This window comes from Aulonocara sp. 'chitande type north' Nkhata Bay, linkage group LG1 (assembly GCF_057382095.1).
Source record: "Aulonocara sp. 'chitande type north' Nkhata Bay isolate Kocher_YH1m ecotype deep benthic linkage group LG1, A_spYH_male_GT1.1, whole genome shotgun sequence".
NCBI classification, from domain to species: domain Eukaryota; kingdom Metazoa; phylum Chordata; class Actinopteri; order Cichliformes; family Cichlidae; genus Aulonocara; species Aulonocara sp. 'chitande type north' Nkhata Bay.
In genome coordinates, this window is record NC_141344.1 from 8,430,772 (window position 1) to 8,452,187 (window position 21,416).

Below are 21,416 nucleotides of genomic sequence, written 5' to 3' on the forward strand. Positions count from 1 at the left end.
TAAGAACCAGAACATCGCAGTTGTTGTATAAAAAGAAACACGGTATAATGTGTTGTTTTTGGGGCAACTGTCCCATGATGATTTCATATGAAGGCTCATTGTTCTGCTTTGACAGGAAAGCTCTCAGTGCAAATGTCTGCTATCAGAAAGCGACAACTTGTTTACTTTGAACACGTCTGATGCACAACATTGCTGCCTATCAGCAATGCACTGTTGTTATATTTTGTCAGTTTGTGAGACTACAGGTGTCAACACTGCAAGAAAAGTCTAGTCCCAAAGGACTGACAGAACTTTGTGACTAGTGACAGCAAACAGATGCAGAGCCACAAAATGAGAGCAATGTCTCATCGCTGGAGAGAAGTCCAGACAGTTTAGTATTTCCTGAGCTCCATCCAGTCTAGAAAGCTACACACATGAATATGTGCTCCATATGTCTTGGTGAGAAATAACTGTCAATCAATCTGCGGCACAAATTAAATACATATTTGTTTATCATAGGACGTTACACTGACATTTGTATTAAATGTGCAATGTGTATTAAATGCAATTTTATTATGTCTGAATATTAAAATATATATAGTTCTTTTTTCAATTAGAGTTGCTGAGTTTGCAGCAAGGATTAGTCTGGTTACATGATAGTAATCTATAGCTGTAATACTTAAAGTGGGTGATTAAAGCATAAGGTTTTCAATTTATCTCAGTTAGCACTGGCTACAGTAGATCATCAAAATAGCTTTTATCTACGCCTGAAAACTGAGCACTTGGATCCTTGCTCACAGTAAATCAATGCACTTTTTTTCTGTCACAACAGCAGCACTGTACGTCTCAGCTGCCAATGCACAGTGGCCATCAGCCAAGAAGAGCTTGGATAATGAGAGGCAAACTAGTGTGAGGATTTCTGCAAGGCTGTGAAGACAATCTCATTTTCAGAATGCAAATAATGGACTAACTTTCTTTCCATCTTTGTGTACCTCTGATTTCTCAGACAACTTTAAACCTCCACGCTACAGGCTTGATTGATTCAGCTGTGGTTTAAAGCTTACAGTTGTCTGTTTATGAGTGTAATGGTGTAATTATAATGTAGACACACGTAGAAGGTCACAGTAAACCCAAAAGGGGGAGTAAAATGAGAGTGAGTTCATTATTGTACTTATTATAAAATAGTTGACTAAACCCATGCAATATTATCTGTATAATCTCTGTTTGGGTGAATGACAAACTAAAATCCTAAGAGCTGGTTTAGAAGCTGCAGTGTTGATATGCTCAACTCTGATAGATTTTTCTGCAGTCTGGAGAGCCGGCTGCCAATTCGTTCCACCTCACAGAACCAACTATTAGTTTCTGCTGGAATGAACCAAGTGTATTGTTTATTGTGAGCCATGTGCTGCAAAAAATAATGATCTGAAACAGTGGTTTGACTTGTTAGTTAATCAATTGCATTTCAGAATTATGAGTTAGATGTAGATTGCAAAATAAATTTCCCCCGAAGATCAACTTACATTAACCCTTAAAAAAAATGTAAATAAATAAAGGGAGATGGTGCTTTACTATAGCTTGTCATTCTACTGCTCCCTTTAGACACATTCATGAAATTTTTTTGAGTGTTGTCCAGAGACAGTGTACATGTTCACCTTGTGTGAGACAGTAGTGTCCACTGTCTTTAAATCTTGTCTAGACAGACTGTCAGCCAATCATCTCAAACAGTATTGTTTGTCTAAGAAAGGTTTAAAAACTTCAAGGTTAAATGCCTGAGCAGTCTCAGCATCTATGCACTAGTGAGAAAAGTCAGTGGGGGCAAGCTCCCTTTACTTTACTCCCCATACTGCAAAGAGACATACTGCAGTGCAGTGGTACCTAGTGCCACTAGTGCCACTGGTGATGGATCTCTATGCACAGACTTAGGCTGCACAGACATATTGGTATACTGATTTCACAATATTTGTAGATTATGTTGGCTATACTCTATAATAAAGGCTGCATGTTTATGAATGATGGCTATAATAAGCTGCTGTGGTATAAACCACTCTGCTATACATAGCTCTGTTTTTCAAACTAAATAAACAGACTGAAAAGAACAATACACTGAGCTTTTTTACTCTGCAAAAATAAAACAGCAAATGTCTGTGATTCAAGCCTGAAGCCAAATGTTACTCCACATGTGATCTACCTCATATAAAAATGCCTCCAGTTTTCATTTAGCTAAAAAGTCTTTTATCCAGTTTTTGTATATTTGCTTTGGCTGCATCTGAGTACCAATCCCACTTAATGAAGTCTGCTCCTTTGAGACATCCTGGAAAAAATCAAGACAATTCTTGTGAATTATAGTTTAAATTCACTGTTTTGTGGTTTTCTGCATTTTCCCAGTATTGAAACAGTATAGGTGAAGCTGTACATATAGCACTATGAGTTGGTTTATTGGATGACCAAACAATAAATCCATGCAAACAAAACTGTGCAAATTGCATTTCTTTCAGAACAGTTTCTTCAATGACTCTATGTCATTTTGTAGAAGTTAGATAAAAAATGATCATGTTACAGAGGCATGAACTAGATTATCTAATAAGTCCTGGCTGTATTTTATTTGTGGCAAGAAGGGGAAACATTATTTTGATAAAACTGCCCTTTAACTTTGCTGTTTTGTTATTTTATATATTGAGTTTGTTTTTAATTGCTGCTGATTAAAACTATTGCAAGTTTTACAAAGACTCGAGCAATATTTTGAAAGTTGTATTTCAAAATAACCCTCACAAATATGAGTTACTGGCGTCCTTGCGGCGTTGTATGTATGCAGTGTTAGAGAACAAAAGCTAAATGCAGCTAATACACTAGCATTTCAGTTTTTCAGCACTTAGATCCTTTTTGTGACCTCTGTCAGAGACATGGGAGTAGCTTTGACTTGATTAAGGACCTGCAGCTCACGGCGAGAGGAGTGTCGAAAAGACTTTGGAGAGGAACATAAACCCCCCACTTCCCTCTCACTTTACACATAAATACATCCAAGCTCACCACCACCTTTCGCGGAATTGGAAAGGAGGCGCACACCTCAATATTTACACGAGACACAAACACACACAGTCAGACAACGTAGTCATAGCGGCAGGGGGCGCAGCAGAGGGCGCATTCTGTGGGTTGTGTCAGTTTCCAGCTTTCTGTCATTCAGTGGCTTTGTGCGTAAAAGTAGAACCACCGGAGTCACCGTGATGATTAGAGTCTGGAGTTTACACTCTGCCTGGATTTGTTTCACAACTCTGGTACGGATTAACTGATTTACATGGCTCAGCAGCAGGTTTCTAGAGGGAAGCCCTGCATTTCTACCTGGATTAATGTTTCGACCATGAGGATTGCGCGTTGATAGGACCTACTACTTAGAGCTTACAGTGAGGCAGCAAATAACTTCACCATACACGCGTCAGTAACTAAAAGTACAGGTAGGTGGAGATGATGCTATAGGCCTTTCTGTCATACTGTTATCATTTCTTGTTATTTTTCTTTAACTATAATAAATGAATCCTCACAGCAAGTAAAGTGAATGTGTATTACGGGAAGTGGCGTCCTGCGTTCTGAGGGAAGAATCGCAGTAATTAATCAAACGTTACTGTCTGCTGGGCGACCTTCAAAAAGCATTATTCTATCCAAAAGTGTGCTCTGAGGTTAAACTCTATGATATTCAGCACAACTAATTATCTACCACCCCCATTCACCTTTCAGTGTTTTCCCGGTGTTTGCTAAGTGGCAGTTCTCAGGTCTTTTTGACCATTTCATTTGTGTCAATAAAATTCATGTAGGAAATGTGCAAAGAAGGCCTAGGTTATAGGGTAAGGGGTGACAGGTGAAAGCTTTTCTCTGACCGCAACTCAAACCTGCTGTCAGCGGTGATGCAGTTTTTAGATTCCAGAAGTTAAGAGGTCATCACAGGGTCAGGTGGGTAAAAGTCTTTTTCAAATGGATTCTAGAGTGAAATGGTAGGAAAAAAAGGTACCAGTTTTGATAGAATCAACGTTTCCTTTGAATATATGCCAAGCTAAAAAGGTAAACTGAGTCTGTTCTGTAGATGGACCGTGATTAGACAGAATCCAACTCTCTGAAACTTCTGGACTGTAGCCTCACATCAGAGCTGAAAATGTCACCACCACTCAGGTGCATGCTAATGTCAACTTCTCTTTTTACATTTAAGTGTACAGCTTTAAGAAACCAGGAAGTATGAAAGGAGGCTGTGTCTGGACTGTCAGGTAAATTAATATCGGGTGCATTCATTTGTGGTTAACCTCAGATTTATGTCTGTGTTCCCATTTTTTGTGAGACTGACTCATTCTCTGATTATCCTTAATAGAAGCTGAATAACAGTATGTCAGTATTTCAGCAATATTTCAATAGTAGTATCAGCAAATCATAATTTATATTGTAAGCCAATAAACCAGTTGGAGTAAAGCTGTAAATATGACCAGTAATTACTTCTCTCTGGTTCCTACAGACTGTCTATGCTGCTATTGTTACTTTGGTCAGATCCCCTGGGCAGCCAGCACACAACAGACCACAGAAAGGTGAGCATGGGAGATGGAGCTACTAGAAAAAATATGTCAGTGTTCTAACATGTGTGATTTTCTTGATGTCCTAATTCTCATGATGGTAGACCTCCATCAAATGTTTCCTGGAATTTTTCTTTTTGGTGTTTTATCTTTTAGTCTAATTGCTTGGTTGGAAAAAGAGACAGGAATGCTCATCTCCAAAGATGGCATGCATGATTGTTTCTCACCAGCACAGCCAAATGCCACCCAAAACAGTGAATAAGAGTATTCCCAGGGGTAACCTGACCACGGTGATAATCTGTACTTGTAGAGACGGAAAGTGAAAACATCTGTCGGCCTTAGCCAAACAAAGAGGGCTGATTTTAGTTGTCAGCAATCCACCTCTTGACCCCCGCAGAGACACAAGTAATGGAAGATGGCTGACCAACAGAACTGTCAGAAAGAAGGGTGTGTGTGTGAATTGCCTCCGTGTGTTTCTACTGGGGGTCCAGCTGTGTGACCTTTGGGTGACCCAGAGATGACAGTGGCTTTGGGTTACAAAAGCCGAAGCTGCAGAAGAGGCGGAGGGGTGGTCCAGGGCTTCCCTGAATAGCTGCACAGGCTGACTGACAGCAGAAGAAGCTCCCTGCCAACTCTCCCTACTGCTTTTGTATTCTCTTTCCATCCACTAAAAGTCAAAGGCAGCTGAGCTTTTACTACAGCCATGTGTTTGCCCAGAGAGGTTGTTGTGAAAGGCGACAAAGCACTCCTTAAAGACAGGATTTCCACGCAACTTTGCGGATAAAGGCAGCTTGGAAAAGGACTCCTGCTGGCAAATTCCTCAAACAGAGAGCAGAGAGTGATCGCTGCTAATATGTCCCTGGCACAGCGACACAGTCAATAGTGAGAAGCACAGGTAGCCAATAGGGGATAGACCACAAACAGACACCCACTAATCAGCCAAATCAGGCCTTTATTCCCATGAACAGAGGTCTATTTCATGAGCACTGGTGGGGGGCAGAGAGGCAGGATAGTTGTGGTGATGTGATGAGGTCCCCAATGTAAGCTTTTATTCAAAGCCATTATCTTTAAAGATTAAAGTCTTGCTGAGGCTTTCCACAAATCTTTGACATTCAGATCTTGCAGCACTTTTCCACTTCTTTGCACTTTGTGATGCCCTTAATTGATGTTTCATTTCCATGCAGGTTCCTCAGAGGGCAGAGCACCACGAGGAAGTTAGGGCAGAGCATGGAGAAATTCAGGGATCTTGGGGTGTCTGGGGTCCCTGGTCAGCTTGCTCCCGGACCTGTGGAAAAGGAGTACAAGAACAGACTAGGCCGTGCCTACCCGTGTACGCTCCATCTCAGTACCCCTCCAGAGGGGCTGGTGTTCAGCCTCATCAACCAGGCCATATAGTTTCAGCTCTTCGGCCTACAGTTCCTCTGCACCGCAGCACAGTCAGACCCTACAACAGCAGCAGCCGTGGAGAGCTGAGAAAAGAGAAGGAGAACAGGCCTGGTGGGCGCAGGTACACACTTTTAGCAGATATTATTCTGCACAGAGACATGGGATTAATTGTAGGATTGCCAGCACAATAGCAATCTGACCCAACAGACAGGGGCATTGCAAATGAAAAGAAGTTGGGCCCAGCAATTACTGCTTTTAGTCCATATAGCGTGTCATGGTGGAAGATGACTAATGTAGCATCTGGCACAGGTTGAGCTATCCTGACAAAAAGTACAATGTCAAAAATTATTTTCCATATTTCATCTTGCTTGACTGTGACATACTCTGTGACACTGATGGTTAGACACACTATGTAAATATGTTGGAGTGAATGAGGATGTTTTACTTAATTTCAGTCAACTCATAACTGTTTGGCAACGTTATCGGTCAAGACCATTATACGAAATGAACATCATCCTTTCCCCTCTGTGTCTTCTGTATACAACCTCCCCTACCCCCTTTTCCACAACCACACACTAGTTAAAAGGGCAGTCTGCTATGACTTATGACCAGGTTACTGTCAGAATTCATGACCCTGCGACTACTTAAACTACTAAACTTTTTATCTGAAAATTACAAAATGTTTAACATTTGAACAAATATTGCAATTCATATTTCTATATCTATGCATTTTATGCGACTATGTTGATGTGTTATAAGGCACAATGAGCCTTTTTTAAATAAAAGTATTTCAGCTTCTGTGCTTTTTCAGTGAGTCATGTATGGCTGTGCTGCATGCTGAGCAGCGCAGCCTAAAAGTGACTGTTTGGAGCCATCATTGTGGGCACATCTGACTGCCCTGCAGTGGAAACTAGTCTTTTATGGTTGGAATCAAAAGCCCGGCTTGTGCTTGGCAGCTTTGTGACCTCCTTCCTGTTGTGGTTGCCTTTAAACAAATAGCACTGACAGCTGAGTAATGGGGGGTTGTTTGAGTTGGAATCGAAGGAGCCAAATAACAACAAAAGCTCCCAGAATTCTGCCCATGAGATCCTGGTGCATCACAAAAGTTGTAGTTCAGAAGACGGGCCTTGACATTTTCTTCAATAAAAGATGGCATTTCGCTAAACCTAAACCTTTCCAATAAAAAAAGATATTGATTCAAGTTTAAAACATTGTCGGTAGAAATACGGTAGCAGACTGGATTCAGTTCTGTGGTATTCGATAGGGACATGTGTAGCCTAGAGATGAAGTGATAACTACACTTGCACACTAAGTGTTAATATGTTTGTGTTTTCAGGAGGGTAACAAACATTATCCCAGGGAAGTATGGCTATGGAAGGGCGCCCTATGTTACTTCACTGCAGACGGATACAGGCCAGGGCTCTAAGATCCCTCGCCCACACAGACACAGACGCTCTGCTGCAGCTAATTCCCACCACCCCACAGCTAGAGGCCATGGTAGCCACAGGTTAAACAACCCTAATGCTTCCAGCAATCTCCATCTCTACAGCAGACCCGACATTAATGCCAGGACACAGCATCCCAGAAATAACCAAGTCTGGGCTCCCCTTTACCAGCCTAGTTCAGCCAACAAGGCTGAGGTCCAACAGGAGCACCATACAGGCAGCCACATGTCCAATCCTAAGCAGCATCAAGTGAGACCTTACAACCCTCTGCCTTCTTCCTTCTGTGCTGGGGAGCATGCTCGCTACAGGATCTGCAACAGTAATGTATGCAAGTCTGCGTTTTGTTTGTATTCTCAGACTGGTTTGTTAGTAATCTGGATTTCATTATTTTTAATGCTCCTTTTGTTTGTGTGTGCAAAGGAAAAGCTAGCATTCAAATTATAAACCATTAGTTTTAACTTTGAAGCCCTATACTGTTTAGACATGTAGTAGATGTGTCCTCTACTACCATAACAGTTTAATTTGGATAATTAGACCTGGTTCAAATGTGTTTAGAGTTTATTAGTCAAATTGTCAATGACTGAGTTGAAGAATTGAACAAGAACACCTAATATTAATTAGAAACTAGAAAGCCTATGCTATTTATTGCACTGTAGTGGACTCATTAGCTTTGGGTGTGAATAGTTTATACTTTTCCAGAGCCACATGGCCACCGCTCAAACTTGAAACCAATCTTCAAAACCATCTCAGAATCTATTTTTGTAAAGTTTTTGATTGAGATACTGAACTTATGAGTGGATGTTTTATAGCAGAGCTCACCAGAGAGCTGCACTTGTCTGTGTGTTTGAATCAAACATTAAACCTTATTTAAATTACTAGGGAAAAACCCATAATCTTAATAACTCATACAGCACCTTCACGAGTTTAACACCAGCTTAAATGCATGAGTATGTGGATAATCTTCTAGGTTATTGAATTGATTCTGTGCATTAAAATGAATTGAAACAACCTCTGGTTCTGCACATTATCTCTATGTTGTGTGATGACAGATATTCAAGTAAAGTAAAGCAGACCAGTCTTGTTTAGACAAATGATATAATGTATGGAGACTTAAAGGAGGTTGGGTTTCACTCTGGAGCCTTCATATATGCTTGGAATCTAAGTGCTTTTGTTAAAAAGACAGCGCTACAAGTGGAGGAGTGGAAACAGTTAAAACAGTGAAGGCTCACTGTAGCAATCAGTAAATCAGTGGCTACAGAGCGTGACAGTGAGACGCGGTTGTAGTTACAAAGGGATTTACCTGTCGGACTTGGTGTTTTCATGGAAAATAAATGCATGTTTGTATTTCACTGGTCCTTCCACAGGCCTGTCCCCCATCCAGCAGGCACATCCGGGCTGTCCAGTGTTCATCTTACAACAACCAGCCTTTCATGGGCAGACTGTACGAGTGGGAACCTTTTAATGAGGGTAGGTTACATTTATGAGCAGTGTGAGCATACATAAACTGTATATATGGTTAGGTTCATAATCTGCGGGACAAAGACAAAATTTCTTGTAGTTTTGCCTCTGTACACCACCATAGTTGACAGTCAATCAGACAGTCGATATATGATCAAAATGTAGAGTTTCTGCTTTAATTCAGAGTTGTCATATAACTTTGTATTACCTGTAAGGATTGTATATACAAGCAGTATGACTTTTTTTCTCTTTAAAATGCAAAACATATAAGCAGGAAACTAATATGTTAGGATTGTACATCCTGACATATTAGTTTTTGTTAGAGACGAGAACGAGATGACTGTCTGTAAGGATTGTATATATTGTTTTTAATACTTGGATGAAAATCCTTTTTAGTCAGTGACCACCTGAGGTCTAGAGCCCATGGACATCATGAAATGCTGTGTTTCCCTTCTGGAGATTCTTTGCCAGGCCTTTTCTGCAGCTGCCCTCAGTTGCTACTTTTTTATATTTCATAACTGAAAAGCATACTCTGTTGGATTGAGATCAGGTGACTGATCCCATTTATTTACCTTGAGAAACTCTTGCAGTATCGACTAATTGACTAGTTGTAAAATAATTTTTCTTAACCATGAAAATAATGGTCATTGTGTTCTTTAGTACTGAGTTGGCCAAAGCACTCCTTCTTTTTAACAATATACCAGATTTTTGATCTGGCTAGTCCTACAGTTTTTTGTTCTCTCTCTGAGGCTTATTTTGCTCTTTCAATCTCATGATGGCACCTTCACTTGCACTGGCATCTGTTTGGGCCTCATATTTAAAATTACAGTGGAATCCTATAAAACACTAATTCAAAACTTTGGACAGTTACAGTTAATGCAGAGTTTTTGTTAAACCCCTTGAAATAAAGCTCAAAGCTCATGGCTTCATTGTCATATAACTGATTTGATTTTAAAATCTATTGTAGTGGTATATAGAGCCAGAGCTACAAATAAATTAATTTTCACTTTATTTTAGAATTAAATGCATATTTACCCCAGAATAACAGATAGCATATAACAAGGACACTGTGTCTCTACTGTCTTTAACTGAGCAAAAAGGGCAAAATTTCCTCACATATGTCAATTTTGCAGTCAGTATTGATTTGGGCTACCGTCACTGTAATGGTCTTGCCCTTGCACTCTCCTAATTTGCAGGTAGATAAAAAATATTCTAATCCTAAGTCTGACTTTTTACTATTAAAAATTTTGAGTTAATGATGCCACTTGATGAAAAGCTGAGAGGCCGCTAACAGTTCATCCTGAGGGCAACATGATTAAGTCAAAAGGCTTGAGCCATGAAATCTCTTGACAGAGACAAACGTTTCAGACTTTGAGACTGACAGTACTCAATTAATCCCCCGTAAAAACTAAAGCAGGGGTTTAGCGCTGTCAATATTAGGATTATTTTTTGCTTCTTTTGTGTATGTATGTCACATACACAAATGACTGAATACCTGTAAAGTGTTGTTGAAGAAGTAATAAATGCTGCTCAAAGTCAGTAGCTTCACCTAACCCCCTGAAGTCATACATTTCACAGTTAACTGCATGTTCACACTGTGTTACACCATCCACAACCTAGACATCTGCATTACTCATACTCTCATAACACATACATATAGGGCCTTGGGGGTGGACACGTTATACAGCATCCACAGGATGGTCTGTGTATTCAAACCCACCTCTGGTGCTGGTGCCCTACCCTCAATTTTAAATGCACTGAGGGTTTTCGGGAGGAGCCTGCTGCTCTCTGGCAGGAAGCACCATGCCCTCCTGTGTTTTAAATGCACTTTAGAACAACACCCAGCAACACTACATATGAGCGGGCGGAGGGAGGTTTGGGGTCTCCACTCACCCCTGTTCTGTGAACCGTCAGGGCTGAGGGGCTGGGAGGAGGTGCTGGCCATTTCTTTTCTTCCCCCCCTTTCTCACCATTTCTTCTCCCCTCTATTTTTTTTCTCTCCCTCTCTTTCTTTCATTTTTTTCTCCCTGTCCTATCCGCCAGTCATGTCTGTCCCGTCTGTAACAACCAAAAATCTAATCAAATAAATACATAATTACAATAAAGGTCAATCATATGGACCAATATGGCAAGGCCATGATGATCCAAATGGTAAAGTAAAGCCGCTTGACATCTTTCTTGGCCTTCAGACAACAATTCTGATGGCTAAAGATCCAAACGGGACAGGCAAAAAAAAAGAAAAAAAAGCAAACCTAAACCTCAGTTTAAAACACAGAGATGACTAAATACCTGTAAAGTGTTGTTGAAGAAGTAATAAATGCCGCTCAAAGTCAGTAGCTTCACCTAACCCTGAGGTCACACATTTCACAGTTAACTGCATGTTCACACTGTGTTACACCTTCAGCTCCCTGACCCATGACGTATTTAAACTGATGTGTAGCTTGATGTAAGGACTACGGTATGCCACCTGTCCGTAGGCTTACTGATGAATGTTCATACGTACGAACTCATTTAACGTACTCACCTGAAGTATCCAGGCAACAGTCAAAACAACTGACTATCTGTCATTTGTCTGAGCTAATGGAAATACCAGCCTCCAGAGTTAATATCCTGTCAAACAGATGTGTATTGTGAGATCTTGTCTGTGTGCTGTGGCCTTAACTGATGGATAAGACAGATATAAAGATTAAATAACCTCAGGTACACATACGAGGTTAAGTCTGGGTCATTTGACACCCATCTTGAGCAGTGCTTAAACATACTCTTGTACATCTGTTTAAGAAATGCCTGGCTTTTGGGCTTGTAGCATATCTAATTGGTAAAGCACACGAATAAAGGAAAGCAGAGGTTAGACTTTGCAGCTTTTATTGCATCAAACATAATCCTTTGTCAATATTAAAGATCTTTTTTTGTAGAACATGTTTAACATTTTAAAGAGAGAGAATTTGTCCTTTTAGTTTTAAAACAGCAGCCAAGGCCAGTCCAGTGCTGTTTTAGTTCTTTTCAGAATACAGCCACAGGGTAAAACTGTAACACTTGTTTTTTTCACAGAACTCTAATGTTTTGGTAAATTATGCGCTTAAACATTATATTGTAATGACCATAACAACTCTTATGATTTAAAAAACTTGGTGAATATGACCATAAAAGGCAAAAACAGTAGTTTAATATGCCTGGTCAGGATGGTGCCTGGAAAGTGTCCAAAAGGATATGTGCTTGAAAAGATTAGCAAATTTAAATATATGATCAAAGTACAGTTACTCCCCATGTATCATATATGCATATGCAATTTATTTCAATGTGGATTCAGTCTTTAAATCCAGCTGGATTTCATGTAGTTACAAAATAATAAATTTAATGGTAAAATCTACGTTTATTTCATTCACACAATGAGAGTGTCAAAACTTTTTACACATATTTAAAGATGGATGTCAGCACATTCATCAGTGATGTGTTGATGTTTTTTTTAAATTTACTTTTGTTTGTGTGTATTGTGAAACCAGCATATTTTCATATCTTGAAATATGTCTTTATATCATGATACCTAAATCTGTTTACAGTTCCTATTGAGCAGCAGTGTGAACTCAACTGCCGGGCCATAGGGTTCAGGTTCTACGTGCGACAGTCAGAAAGGGTGATCGACGGGACGCCATGTGGACAGAATGAAACTTCTCTCTGTGTGGCAGGAAAGTGTACGGTAGGCCACCCACTGACCCTTTTTCTGACATACTGTAGAAAAGAGAAGGATTTTGTATTATTTATTGTAATGCTACATGCTACATGATTACATCTATTTACAAGATCCTGCAGGGCTTTGCTGAGATGGGCAACATTTTGTTCTAACTGTTCTCACTTGTATCAAACATAATATGTCATCATCAAGCTCTGTATGTTTTCATGCTGCATTTCTGCTGCATCCTTCATGACCTTAGAGTGGAGCTTCACTTTCTCTTCATGACCTCTTTTTTGGGTAAAGCAGCAGTGATTCAAATGTACAGATGGAGTGTAAAACATTTATAATATAAGTAAACCTTTACACACTTAGGCGGTAGCACTGGTGTAAAGATGGCTTTGAGCACCAGAGGGCAGCACAGCATAAGAATCATGACTGTACAGTATCTGTGACGCAAAGCAGCAAAAATAAAAAAATTACCCTACTGGAAACAGGACGCTGTTGCTGTGTGGGCTTATAGTTAGGTATGTATTCATTGTGCTGGATTCACTGTGACTGTTGTTTGATCAGGGTTTAACTCCAAGAAATGTGTTTAAAACACGGCTCAATTGCAATTGGTTGTGCTGACCTTACTCTTTTAACCCAGTGTCTTTCCCATGAACTGTAATCCAGCAACAGTCTTTGCGACATTAAGATTTAATCAAGACAGAAAGCCTTCTGATCTCACATTTCACTGCTAACGCACACTATTCATCGGCATTGTTATCCTTCACATGGGTACTGTTGAATCATCAAAAATAAATTGTTTTGCGTGTCTGAATCAAAAAATGATTAATCTGCAAATGCCCATTTATGTTCCAGTTTCTCATGTTCTGGCTTATTATTTAAAAACTGAAACTCATAAGAAGTTTTTTCGGAAAAGGAGATTTTGTTCTGCATCTCTTTCTCCACTGAGATTTTCTCAGCTGGTCCAGGCTTCTGAACAGGACATCCCCCCCAGCTACAAGCCAAGATATAATGTGAAAACATCTGGATAATTTAATTTAATCAGAGTCATGATTGGAATTTCATATTATTGTGGGAATTTATAAATGTTTGCAGTTGACGCTGAAGGTTTTCCCTCCCCTCCTGGAGGTTACAGGACCTTGAAGATATATACCTGACATATGGAATATACATAATCTCTGAAACAAGAGATATCATTGCAACTATATTGATAAAAAAAGACCACAGTAGAAAGAGGCAGGGCAGGTAGAGGGGAAAAGCAGCAGATCCAATCATAAGTAGCAACAGCAACAGCATGGAGCAGGAAGGAATCGCGGGGAAGTTGGCTGCTTGAACAGACTGTTTGAAGTGTCAGTCATCATTGGTACCTCTTTGGATCAGCTGATAGTCAGCTGGTTTGATGCACTCTGCTTGACCCACATGATACCCTGTAGCTTGTCAAAATGCTGCAATAACTAATTGATAAAAAAAAAAAAACTAACCTAAAAACCTTTAATAATAATGGATTGGATTTATATAGCGCTTTTCTAGGCACCCAAAGCGCTTTACAATACCACTATTCATTCACTCTCACATTCATACACTGGTGGAGGCAGCTACAGTTGTAGCCACAGCTGCCCTGGGGCAGACTGACAGAAGTGAGGCTGCCATATTGCGCCATCGGCCCCTCTGGCTAACACCAGTAGGCAAGTAGGGTAAAGTGTCTTGCCCAAGGACACAATGACCAGGACAGAGAGTCCACGGATCGAACCGGCGACCTTCCGGTTACAGATGCGATTCCCAACCCCCTGAGCCACGGTCGCCCTAAGTAGAATACATTAAAAATCAAATCAGTAGCACAATGTTTGTGAAGTCAAATGTATTAGTGGTGTCAAGTATTTCAATAATAAGACTTTTTCTGATGGAGATTGTATTGATCCCCACAGGATTAGTCCTGCTGACATAAATGTGATCCTCTAACTTGATCCTTGTCTTCTAGAGTCACGTATCATAGCTATTGATATTCAGTGGTTTGCTCAGGATATTAAGTCCCACTCAACATAAAATTTTAAAACTTTCTACTCATCTATTTTTTAACGCGAGCAACAGATCAAAATACCAAATTACTCAGTGATTTAGTTTGCTCTGCTGCTGCTCTGCTTTTAAAAGCCCAGTTGGACCCAGGAGCCAACCAACTACTATGCTCTATAGATGAGCAGAGAGTACTGCAAGGTCAGGTCAAGTATGGAAGTAACATTTCCATACCTGACCAGTAACTGGCCTAAAACCCAGATTGGTGATGATAATAATGATATTTTTATTGCCATTCACTCTATATCTATTTTGGATATCCATGCATTGTTTCCTGTTAAAACGCATTATAATGTATACTATTTCTGGCATTTTATTGGAGAGGAAATGTCAATCGTGCTGGTGTGATAGTGGGTAATGTGTTACCTCTGAAATACATAACATTATTGCCACTTTGCTGAGTTTTTTTGGAGATTGAAGCTGCATGATTGAAAGTTACAACAGGAGCGCTTTAGAGTTAAATACCAGATTGTATTTTACGACATGTTTCATACATTCATTGCTGTTTTCAGTTGCTTCTCCATGGTAATCCACATGGAATAGAAAAACACAAACCTTTTTTTTAAATACTTAATTCTGATAATTACATTAGAAATTTTTGAAAGAGACAAGTAAATGTTATAAGACATAAAAAAAACCCAAATATTTGGCATAAGTCATTTCTATTTCTTTTCCATATGGGAAGGCCAAAAAGACAACAACAATGGCAGGCCAAGATGGATATTATTATTATTTTTTAGCTCATATGGGAAATGTTGGCTCTAACAAATTGAGTTTGGTCTGTGTTTGGATGGTTGTTATAGCACCACTTAAAGCGCTGTGTTTCTTTAATTGCAGTTTTCCGTGTTCTCTTTGTCTCATCAAAATCTGCGTACTTTCTTTTGTCTCAAACAGTTTTCGTTGGCTATTTGCTAGACTAGACTAAATTAATATAAAGTAAACTTAATACTTATTACATTTCTGTGAAGAAAAAGACTCTGACACCAAATTAATCAGAAGATATCTCACACAAAGCTACTGCACAAACTGTTAAACTGTCCCCAAGGCACAGAGAAGTGTTACGGATATACTCCTAGAGCTCTGCCAGAGACTCTGATGCTTCTGTATTTGGATGAGAGCCAAATCATACAATAATTTTTCACCAGTTATTCAAACTTAGTCGATCCAGCAGGTCAGAGCCCGTCTGTACATAGCACATACTACTGTTGTACATTTTTCAACACGTCCAAAGCACATTACCAGAGAAAAAAGGTATTTGTCCAACTGTGTGCTATTCTCGAGAAGGAAAAAATTGTTATGTGTAACGTTTGCTGTTTATAGTTAGTGTTTGTGTATCATGTTTCCAAAGTAAATATTTAAAGCATTCATCATTTTAGCAAATGATACCACAGATGAGAGAGGGGTTCAGAGTGTTTCCTGAAGCACTATAAATACTCTCAAGTCCTGCATTAAAAATGGGTTCATTAAGGGGGAGGCATCGGTAAATATCACTAAAAGTCCAAGGTTCATGCATATTACACCAATGATTAGATCAATAAATTATTGTTAATCGTGAGATAAAGTGAAAGCCGAATATTGTTGTTGTATTTAGTTGAGTTGGAGCAAATGTTTCATACAGGACTGTAGGATCATTTTTATGGATCTTTTAGATAATGTATCAATTTTTTTACTTTTTTAAAAATTAAACTAAATATGAAAAGTGACAAATCTAAAACTATGTTTTCCTTTAAACAAGGGCTCAAACAGTTATCCCATTTTTTTCAGATAACTAATAGATTAATTATTTTTAGTTTAACTCATGTAGTTGTTTAATTTATATCCAGTCATTACATTTTATGAATTTTTCTTACTTTTATTGTATAAATAATTGTACTGGAGCTGTTAGATAATTGTCATGCCCTACTAAGTACATTATTTTCCTTTAAATTCTAATAGAATAAAGCTTGATAAGAAGAACACATTTAATTAAATATGATGCTTGATTAAAAGTACTTGCATACGTTGTTGTATATGGATTGTTACTGGATAACTTGGGCAGTTTTATTTTTTTTTTTACAGTATTGATTGACTACCCCAACACGTTCTCTTACACCTGACAAGATAAATTAATATAACATTTCTCAAATGATACATGGTGTTTTATACATCAAGCTCTTCGTTTTGTAGAATGAGGAGCGCAAATTATTGCCTCAGGTGATTTTTTTAAAATTAATTATTATTAGGCTTATAGTCTATTTTCTGACTGAGTGAACCTTCCCTCTGTTGGAAATTCTCTTTTTAAGCTGTGTGTGAATATGTGTGCATCATTGTGCTGGAACTAGACCATCTCACACATACTGAAAAAGGATCAAAATAACCCCTAGCATTATGCTCAAGGCAACATTATACTGAGCAATCTCTAGGGAGATTACTGCAGCGACTCTGCTGCTGGTAGTTTGATTCCAGTGCAATGTGTTTTATATGTGACCTGTTCAGTAGTGCATGAGATAGTTGGCAAGATGTAGGGCAATTTAACTGTCAAAATAGCATTTGGGTTATTGTAACGTTAATAACAGTTTCAGTGTAACCTTTACCTACATTTTGATTCATCCAGTTTATGGCTTTTTTGCTTTATCTAAGTCCTCGTGGCCGGCAGGAGGAAAAGGCTGCCCACCCCTGACATGTAACAACAGAGATGAGCGGTCAGGAAGAGCAAGGGAACAAAGTCATGAGTTTAAATCATTGTTACAGTCCCATGTTACAACCACTACCTCACAGTTCTTTAATATCTCTTTAAATCTTGAGCTGTTTTTCTTTTTTTTCTTCTTCTTCTTTTTTTTAAAAACAAACCCCACAAACCTTTGCACTAGTGTCTGGACGTAATTTTAGCTGTGGAATTCATATTGGTCTCATTGTGGTTTGCAACCGTGACCACAAGCAAATTTTTGACACTTAATCATAATAATGAAAAATTAATTCATAACATTTGGACTATATTTTTGGGTTAGGAGGAAATGTCTCTCAATGAGTTTGTTATTTTATCTCTCCATATTCAAACCATAAAAGTTATGCGCTTGCTGTGGTGATGATCTGTTACTGATTACAGAGAAAACATGGCCTTTTACCACACAGTTCATAGTTACTGTGGTCCATGACATCTTTGATATTATGCATATAACTGCCCTCCTCTGTTCTTTCTCTTCCTCTGACCTTTGGACTTGGTCACATATTTTTTAACCTGATGGACAAACACCTAATTGATTATGATTTATTTTCTTCTGATTGGACAAATTTATGGTATTTTATTCTCAATTCACTGACTATATTGAAATTTCTTGCTGCATGTGCACTTAAAATGGCATAACATTTTGGAAATGTGCTTGGTTACAGGCTTAACGCATGCCGCTCGTGGGTTTAGTGGTCAGTCTATTATTGTGGGTAACATGCCCCAGAGATTGGACCCTTTGGTTGGTGGCTTCACATGGATCATTTGTTCTGTATGGTAAAGTGCTTGGCAGATTTCAGGATTACTTTCTTGTTCTTGCCCTTGCTTTCCATTTGTTTTTACAGTATCCATCCAGCAATTTACTTAGCCTAAGTTCCAGTTCTCGTCTCATTCATCCTGGATAGGTCAACATTCCTAGAGCCCCCCACAATATTAGTAAGAAAACCCCAACAATCAGATGATAACGTATGATCGAGCATCAGGTGACAGTAGTGAGAAATAACCTCTTTTAAATTGGATGATGCGTCAGCTATCTACTGTGATCACTCTGGGGTGAGGGGTAAGAGAAGGAGAAAAAAAATGAGACCATTAAAGAAAAAGGACAAAATACAAACGATGGGAAAGAGAAGATAAATGAGAAACACAGACCACCATTCATGCTCTCATTGACTCCTACAGCTAGTTCAGGTTCACCAGTGAACCTAACGTGCGTGTCTTTAGACTGTGGGAGGAAGCTGGGCTCCAGGAGTCCTCATGCATGAGGAGAACATGCTAACTCCACACAGAAAAGTCAAGCTAAACAGTTAGTCATTGTTCAGGACATTAACACATAAATGGCTATGGACATGTAATCAAAAGGTTCTTTTGGTTCCATAGGGATTAGGTTAGACTGTTTAACACTTTACATGTGACATATATAATAGTTTAAGAAACTGGTTAACAATTTTGGTAAAATTATAAGACTATGTCTCTATGATCAGAATTTTTGACTTGTTAAGGACATTTAATATCCTGACTGATAAGTTTTTGTACGATCACCTTTATCTTTTAAAAGCCGAAACATTTAATATTTCCAATGAGCTGTATGTGCCATGTGCACATGGGAAAGTCCAGGTCCTATGAATGTAGTTACTCATTTCAGATGAACAGTGAAAGAAAGATCCCTTTATGTTGAGAATTCAGTGCAGCTGTGAGTTCTCTCCTTTTTATACTGAGGAAGTGCATTTGAGAAGGGTGTGTATATTTTTAAAGGGCGATCACTGACCACACACTTTTCTTCTGATGGTGGTGGGCCCACCTGAGGAAAGAAAATCTATCTTTTCTAAACTATTACAGAGGCAGTAGTGGATTTGCACTACTCCCTGCCATTCAACACAGTTAGGCAGGAACCATCTAAATCAGGAAATCCAGTTCTGAAAGCTGAAGTTTAAATTTTCTTGATCTGTGTGGACAATAAATTGATTATGTCTCGTATTGGTCTTTAAAATATTTTTGATTTGGTCTCTCTTAGGATTAATGTTTGCTGATAAGAACTGAAAGGTTGACCAGGCAGATTCCAGTACAGGTTTTGATGAATTGTTCTTTCCTAATGAAGATGACAGAATTATGGGATATCCAACCCGGTGCAATGGTGAGGTCTTAGCAATGGCCTTCCTCCCTGACTGGCATGTTTCCCAGCATCCAGATCCCAGAGCATGGCTCAGGCCAAAACTCATCAAACAACAGCCAAGGCCACTCCTCACTTCTTTACTCTGACAGCTGCATCTGTTTTATGCATCCCCAACTGTAGTGGACAGACAGACTTGTTAAAAAGGGGATGAGAGCTCTGCAATGCTGCCAACCTGGCACAGACTGGCAGAGATACCTCAATCCCATCTCTGTCAGTACAAGCCCCAGCTGCACACTCATAGGGTGTTCCCCGTCATCACTCACTGCATGGTTACAGAGCCTGTCTTCAGCTAATAGACATACGTCAAAAGATATGATATGAAATTCTTACTTTTAGCTCTTCTGATACTTCAGCATGGTGTATGACCTGGCATGGAGGTTAAAGTGTTTAATATAAAACTTGAAAAAAGCACATTAAGTTTTTAAATGTCTTTTCAAAGCATCACAATTGGATATGATTATGGACAATCACTTGGACCCTGAATTTTCTTTCATTCAGTAGTGGACTTCCTAGTGTCTTTATAATCACTGCTTGAGCTTCAGGGCATGAACCCATGGCTGGACACTATCATCCAGGATTTTCTGGTAGAAAACAGAATTACCTTAATGACCTTAACTGAGAGCTGAGAGGCCTCCAGTTGTTTAGATGTTGTTCTGGGTTCTATTGTGACCTCATAGATGAGTCGCTGATGTGCTCTTGGAATCATTCTGATAGGTCGGCCACTGCTGGGAAGATTCACCATTGTTGAAGTTTTAACCATGTGTAGATAATGGCTCTCAGTGTAGTTCACTGGAGTCCCAAACCCTTTGCAGACTGATAGGTGTGAATTATGCTTGTCAGCTGTTTCTTTAGATTGTGGCATGGTGTGTTGCTTTTTGATGCTTCTGTCAAGTTCCTGGGACTTTGAACCAGTTCTGAGTTTTTGTATCCATGTTTTTTTTGTTTTGTTTGGTTCTTTGGTGTGGTTGGGCCTGCGTTTACTTCTTTGTGTATTTCAGTTCGTTATGGTGTATAGTGGTCCATCTTGCCTTTGTTGTCAAGGCTTTATATTAGGTGTCTCTCCTAACACAGACACAAAGCTCTTGAAATGTGCTTGTAATTCCATTTTTAACTCTGCATTTTCAATTTTTTAAACAAAATGTAGCATAAATTGTACAGAAAACAAGACACAAATTTCTTACAAAATTCCTGAGACACAGGTTCTTGCTCTATTATACAGGGAATGGAACGTCAGGTTCATGTATACAGCCACAGCACTGGACCTACCAGAGTTACTGAGACACTTGTTATGGCACTTGTCGCTGTCAGGGGTCTTGGATATAGAAATTCCAGTTGGATGACAGTTAAGACAAATGAATATAAAGATGTGAGGGAGATGACAGATTAATGTCAGGCCTCAGCTTCCTGGATCTTAATGGGCCCCTGCTGTCCCCCACCGGCTCTAACTGGCCCACATCGGCCTGGTTACTGCCTCTGTGTGACCTGTGGAGCTTCAGCAGGCTTCAGCACTTCAGGTTCGGGGTCAGACACTTGTTCTGCTCCATCACGTCTCTCCTGGTCTCTGCTGGTTTCTGCTACAGCTCATAAAGTCTTTCCTCAGGAGATTGGGGGTATTTAACCTTGGGCCTCAATCAAGCTGTGAGAAAGAAAAGTGTCTGCATTTGATGGGATCTCCATTTGATGTATTTCCTGTATTTTACTTTTGGTTAAGTGAGGAGTTGCAATGACATTTTCAGATAGAATCTTGATAACCTTAGCTTGGTTTTCCATTTGTGGGGTCAGGTTTGTTTGGTTTTTAAATAAGAAAATGTCTTGGCAGTTATTGAATTACATTAATTACATGGCTGATACCTAGAGTGACTAATAATTTTGTGGTTCGTGATTCTTTTATGTTTTGCCATCATATTCAGACAACTGTTGCTTTGATTGGCATTAAATTTGGTATACTCATTAATGCCCACTGTGGGCAATTTTATTA

At 39.3% G+C, this 21,416-nt stretch overlaps 1 protein-coding gene across 1 annotated transcript in view; it reads left to right on the forward strand.

The window, feature by feature from the left end:
* The first annotated feature begins 3,161 nt into the window (after window positions 1–3,161).
* The window catches only part of thsd4 (thrombospondin type 1 domain containing 4), a 47,066-nt gene continuing 28,811 nt past the window's right edge, over window positions 3,162–21,416 (forward strand). The window contains exons 1-7 of the mRNA XM_086258324.1: window positions 3,162–3,428; window positions 4,175–4,229; window positions 4,472–4,541; window positions 5,711–6,033; window positions 7,249–7,681; window positions 8,722–8,824; window positions 12,376–12,512. Coding sequence (XP_086114450.1) covers window positions 4,201–4,229; window positions 4,472–4,541; window positions 5,711–6,033; window positions 7,249–7,681; window positions 8,722–8,824; window positions 12,376–12,512 — 1,095 coding nt within the window. The 5' untranslated portion in view covers window positions 3,162–3,428; window positions 4,175–4,200. The remainder of the gene's footprint in view (window positions 3,429–4,174; window positions 4,230–4,471; window positions 4,542–5,710; window positions 6,034–7,248; window positions 7,682–8,721; window positions 8,825–12,375; window positions 12,513–21,416) is intronic.